The following is a 6,220-nucleotide window of genomic DNA, read 5'->3' on the forward strand; positions in this document are numbered from 1 at the left end:
GGATCAGAGACTATTGCTTCGATCAGGGATCAGAGACTCTATTTTGATAATCATCCTTAAAGACCCCTTAGATAGATAGGCCTAGAATTGGAACCCCCTCGTGGATCAGAGACTATTGCTTCGATCAGGGATCAGAGACTCTATTTTGATAATCATCCTTAAAGACGCCTTAGATAGGCCTAGAATTGGAACCCCCTCGTAGATCAGAGACTACTGGAATCAGAGACTCTATTTTGACAATCATCCTTAAAGACCCCTTAGATAGGCCTAGAATTGGAACTGATAAATCATCCTAGAAGCCTGGATCACTGCCTGCATCGCATTACCCTTTCCCTTCTAGAGACAAAACGGAAAATAACCTGCCTTTCAGAGCGCCACCGGAACACACTTCACATAACGGCACGCAGCATTTGTATATCACTAGGCCACCGGAACCGAACTCAACGGTAACACACTTCACATAACGGCACGCAACATTTGTATATCACTAGGAGTAAATTGATCATGTGCAGTTCACCACTCCCTTCCAATCCTCACACACTCACTGCTGCGGCTTCCCAGACAAGTCAGAAACGCCGAAGGAAGCCCTGCATCTAGGAAGTCGTTTTCGAAGCTGACGGCCACGTGCTCATCAGGGATGTGCGCGCCTGAGGATGGCTTCATCTCCTGTTCGGCCAGAGACCCAGCCAGCGCTGCAACACATTCTAAGGGCAAGCAGCCACGTATGCCCTTTAGCTGCGGGTGACCGCGAAGACGGGGGCTGGAACCTCCGGATGCAAGACCTGCCACTCTGGAGAGTAGGTGCGTGAAGGAGCTCTCGGCGTCCGGCTCGCCGAAGCAGGCATTTTGGGGAGGGAACATCCAGTGATAAACGTCAAACCCAGGAAAACGCAGGGACGCCGCCAGGTCGACGAACTTCAGAGCGGCGAGCAGCAAACTCGGATCTTCGGATGTCGACAGAACCGATATAAGATCAGATAGGATGACTGGCCAGACTGGTACCAGATTCTTGGCGGACATTCTGCAGATAAGAATACGATTCACGAAGAGGACCATCTCCTGGACAGGCGTTATGCCTGAGCGGTAAAGGTGGCTGAGCTTCGCCAGAAGCTCTGAGAGCTGAGGAGCGAACGAGTCTCTAGGCGACGCGTACACCACGAATCCCAGGCGCTTGAGTGACATGCAAACCTTGGTCTGGCTGGCCGAGTTGCATGTGTTAGGCACGAAGTACTCCATGTCGATGGGCTGCCGAGACGCCAGGAGGTTGAGCAGCGATACCCAGTTGCGAAAGCTACGTCTGTCGACGTGGAAGAAGTTCTCGTTGTTGATGGCCGACATGATGGTCGTATGCAACGGCTTAGCCAGTCCATTGAGTTGCACAGGTAGATTCGCGAGGGCGTTGACGAGCTCTAGAATCAGGCACCGCAGAGACAGGGCCTCGGTTCGCATGCTGCGGAAGCCACTGAAGAGGACCTCGGTGGTCTCTCGTACGTTGGAGAGGATCAGGTCCAACATGGGAGTAGAAGGCGCTTCCTCCGACTGCATAACGTGCAAAAGTACCTCCCACCATTCGTACTATCGCAAGGAGGCATACCACGGCGTGGTGTGCGGCCGCAGCCGCCGGTTCTGTCGCGCCCTCCAGGGTGACCTCCAGCTGCAGCACGGAGTCGTTACCGCGCTGCGTGCTCAGCACGGGAACGTACCAGCCCAAGGTCACGACTTCGGCGGTCAGTAACTCAGTGGGCACACTTTGCCGGTACTCGTCGAGGAGGCGCTCGGAGAGTGATGGCCGCGGTGTCAGCAGGTCATACACTGGAGCGTTGTGGAACATGGGCAGCGCCCGACTAAGGAAGCCGTTGTTACGTGAGAGAACGTCGTGCTTCATCAGAGCCACACATCCAAGGTTGGAGATAAGGGTCTGGATCTGCTTCTTGCATCGAATCTCAGACTCCTTCAGCGTCGCGTACTGGTCGAGCACTAACACGATCTGAAGCAGCCACACGTGGCTCATAGGCTCCCTAGAGTGCGCCATAATCTTTTTAAGCAGACTGTTGACGAAGTCCCAGAGGTCCGACATCTCTCCCGCCTGTGCGTCTCCTCGGGTCACACGCTGCTTTATCAACGTGTAGACGAAAAGCATCAGCACAGACTCGCGAATGGAACTCCCTGAGTTCGACTTACGCTGATTCATAACCGCTTCGATGGCAGCGGATAGGATGGGTCTGTGTGCGAAGTTTTCCGGCCTCTCACATGATAGACTCGAGGTAATGGAAGTCAGTGAACAGTTCAACGATTCCCACGACGTTCTTCTCGTTGAGATCGGAGATCCGTGACGACAGGCGAACGAGGCAAGTCTCCACGAAGGCCACAGGTAGTCGCGTGAGGACGAGCTCGGAGAGAGCGCGGCACGTGTGTGATTCGACACGACGCTGGTGACCGAGCGTCATGATTGTCGGAACAATCTGAGGCAGAATATCCTCCACCAAGCCCCACTCTGCACTTTCATCGAGGGGGACGGGACCGAATAATGACTTGGGTTTCGGTTTAGGGCTGCGGTTGAACAGGACAGTCGCCATGTTGAGCACGAAGAGCAACAAAGGCTCTACGCTGTCAGGTTTGCAGACCTGCAGGGCGTCGGTAGCTGAGGCGAACAGCTCTTTAATGAGCTCGTGAAACTGAGCAGAACCCACCGGCAAACTGATAGAGTCGAACAGCAGCGAGAGGCAGTTGCTGAGACCGATGAGGATATCTCTCGAAAGCGGCTTGAAGGACCAGCATCGCAAGTATGCTGACGTGAGAGACACCAGTCTCGTCAGTGAATTGAACAGGTTGCGTCGCTCTACCAACGCTGCCCGGGCCATCGACGCGTCGTCCTCGCCCTCGAAGGCAGCCCAGTAGGCGCGAGCATGCTCCTGCACGTGAAGGTCGATGGCACTTGTAGAGAGGATTAACTTCAGCAACAGCTGGTGCAGGCGCAGAATCTCGACCAACACCAGGCAGTCCTCCATTCGCCCAGTTTCGCCAGAGCGGCTGGTCTGGGAGTCCAGGGTGTCGAATGCTGTCAAGAGCGGGTCGAGTGACACCAAGCACAGCTCGAAGATACGCGCCGGGACGTGCTGCGTGGTGAAGCTCGTCTGTGTGCTCCTGGACGATACCTCACCTTCAAGGTCTCGATGCTCAACATCTTGTGGGCGGGGAATGCGACTACCTTATCCAGAAGAAGCACGGTAATAGTGTCCAGATAGTCGAGTGGAGTGAAGAGGTGCGACTTGGAAAAGCACACTTGCAAGTTCTCATCCGGTTTCACAAGGGTGAGCGCTCTGCATGAAGGGACCTCAACACCCCTACTGCCGGTGAAACGTTAGCGAATCGAGTCGCAGGAGACCGAGCAGGAGCTGATTGCACTCAAAAAGTCCATCCTCGCCAGCCACTGCCATCCGCTTGACTAGCGCGTCCATGAAGAACTTGAAAGCGTTGAGATCCGATATCATATCAAGCATCAGCCCTTTTCCGGCTGCGAGCTTAGAGGCCGACGTGTCCTTGCCGCATACCGCGGTGCCAGCCGCTAGCATTATGCCTGAGAATATGGTCGCGTTCTCAATGATGAAGTCCTTGCCTGCCAACCACAGCGTGTTCATGCGACTAATGCTCTGGATTCCCGGCCCTTCGGATTGGAACTGGGGAAGCAGCACAGACTCCAACAAGTGCATGTCGGGATAAACGCTCTGCGGCACGCAGAAGAATTCAAGAACATCGAGGGCGTTCTCCATTGAAACCGCCATCCACAACGTGTCCAACAGACCCAGCAGCAGGTGCTCTCTTCCCTTAGGCTGGGCACGAATCGCACTCAGTAGCACCGGCGCCACCTCCAGAACCATTCGCTCCGGAGCTCTAAGCATGTACTCCTGCAGCGAGTTCAGCCATTCTGCCTCGTTGCTGCTGTATTCTGATGCGGCCAAAAAATGGACACCTACGGGCAGACCTTGCCAGATTCCACAGTTGCGTCAAGGCCGGCACGCATACCCGTACCATCTCGCCAGTGCCGTTCTCTTCGAGTCGTTGAAGACACACTGGCGCGAAATCGCTGATGGCCCCGACCAACTCCTCCTCCAGACGCATCAGCTGCGAGTGTTTACGCAACGCGTCGACGAGAGAGGGTGCGCGCAGAGCGGCACCGGGACCGAGGAGGTGGTTGATGACTCGTGCTGTCTGGTCGAGGATGTTCTGCAGCAAGACCAGCCAGTCCACGGTGAGATTCTCCGTGCACCGCCGCAACGCGCTACGTTCGATCATTCCGGAATTCTCACGTGAGGAGGAGTTGCAACTGGCATGTGACCAGATGCGTTAGCCGGCTAGGGCCTGACGCGGGCGCGGAGCATTCGACGGCAGGGTTCGACAGGCCCAGAACGTCCAGCAGGTAGACCGTAAAGTTGGCGGCGAGCATCAGCTCACGAGTGTTGAGGGCGTCCAGCTTCAGACTGTCCCAGCAGGTCTCTGTCACGGTCTCCGAATCCAAAATAAGTAGCCTTTTGACGAGAGTCTCGTCCGGAGTCGTCTTTAGAAGACGTTCCAACATTTCCAAAAGGGGCAGAAGCACCGGAGGGATCACCGCCGGGGCCAGATCTTCGTATTCACTGAACAGGAGGGCCAGCGCTCTGGCCAGCTGCAAAGGGGCGACTGAAGCCTCGCGAATGATGGTAGTTTCTAACAGTCCAGCGGAATGCAAACAAAAATAGTGCAGGTCGTTGCTGTTGGTGGACCCCATCTGGGCGAAGAGGGTGCCAGTCAGCAGGCAGAGAATTCTTTGGCAATTGATCCAGTTGTCAGAAATGAGAATCGGCATGAAGGCGGCGACAATTTTAGCCTTGGCCTCCCCTGAAAAGTAGTCGGAGTCCATGGTAAACTCTCTGAGTGACTGCCTTCCCCAGAGCTCACTGCTCCAGTAGTATTAGTGCGCCCCGCACAATCTCGGTATCAGAGTCCCCCAAAGCGACGCACAGCGCTTCCACAACAATGTTGACGACTGCGTGGTCCACACATTCGAACACTCACACTCGGGCGATGCTAGCCAGACGTCCTCAACCCAAAGTGGCATTTGATCCAGCAGCTCCGACATGGCGGCCTTTCGAACGGCCTTGTCGCGTAGCACCGCCTCCCACAGGCAGTGCATGAAGCAGTCCATAGCCATCATCTGTTTCAACTCGTCGAGCATCTGCACACATTCGTCATCCTGTCTCTTGCTGCTGTTGACGCCGGACAAGAGCGAGCACACCAACCCGGGCATGCATGCGGACAGCCGGGGGCCCAGCGGCACGAAGTGCGCCCTGATGATCGCCAGGAACTGAGTCCGCACCTGCGTCGTCGCAAATGCAGGCACCGGCAACAGTCCGAGGAGGACGCCAGCCAAATCCAATACCAGCCCGTCTGAACCGATCAATTTCAAGATGTGGTCGTAAGCGGCGAGAGCCAGCACATGAATCCCCGCTGGCAACCGCGGGTTTAGGCACTGGGCAAGCCGCTTCAAGACCACAGCCTGATGCGGGACCGTGCGGGACTCGAATGGCTGCTCCACCTTCTGAAAGGCCTTCACCAAGGAACTTAGGCCTGCAGATAGGTCAGGCCAGTCTTCCACTTTTTCAAAATATGCCAAACACACTCGGACCTGGGTGAAAGCCCTCTTGGGGGGCCTCACCTCTGCAGCCAAGTCGGGCTTCTGCGTCCACATTTGCTTAATTTCACAACAATCTACAGCACATTGAATGCCCAAAACGTGATCCTGTCATTATCATGCCAAAGATACCGAGCCCTTAATCAATCCAGGTTGAGCTGCACCCTCCATGCAGACTACAATGTTACGCTCTGCTTCGTGGGGATGGAATTTGACAAATTGACAAAATTTCAGTCAATGTCGTTCATCTGCGCTGAGTCCGAGGTAGAATCTTCATTTGAGTTATCTTCTAGTTCCGCACTGAGCTGGACATCGTCAGCAACGTCGTCTTCCGAGACTCGACATTGGAGGAGGCGCGACCGAGTCAGTGGCCCCACTACCAATTCAGACGTGGAGGCCACTGACGTTGGTGTGCTTCCTGTGTCGGTGGCGGCCTCGAACATTACCTATTCGGTCAAGTGCAAACATGAGGAGAATGGCGCCCCAGTGAAACGGAAAATCATTGTCGACGGTGCACATTTAGTCGCCCGTCCAGGAGAACTTGTTGGACTT

The 6,220-nt window shown here is 55.2% G+C and overlaps 1 protein-coding gene across 6 annotated transcripts; it reads right to left on the reverse strand.

The window, feature by feature from the left end:
• Positions 1–513: 513 nt before the first annotated feature.
• KVP18_002750 (uncharacterized protein) lies at positions 514–5,725 on the reverse strand (the record flags this gene model as incomplete). Of its 6 annotated transcripts, XM_067953909.1 has the most annotated exons (10): positions 546–1,539; positions 1,568–2,222; positions 2,251–3,134; positions 3,161–3,320; positions 3,349–3,946; positions 3,975–4,279; positions 4,308–4,907; positions 4,936–5,023; positions 5,053–5,662; positions 5,693–5,725. In XM_067953909.1, coding segments are annotated over 10 exons (4,927 nt in total), but the record flags the coding sequence as incomplete, so codon positions are not given.
• Between the last annotated feature and the right edge of the window lie 495 nt (positions 5,726–6,220).

Source organism: the organism of the source record quoted next (genome assembly GCF_019968955.1).
Source record: "MAG: Porospora cf. gigantea A chromosome Unknown PgA_NODE_1370_length_6250_cov_344.218, whole genome shotgun sequence".
Taxonomy (NCBI): Eukaryota; Apicomplexa; class Conoidasida; order Eugregarinorida; family Porosporidae; genus Porospora; species Porospora cf. gigantea A.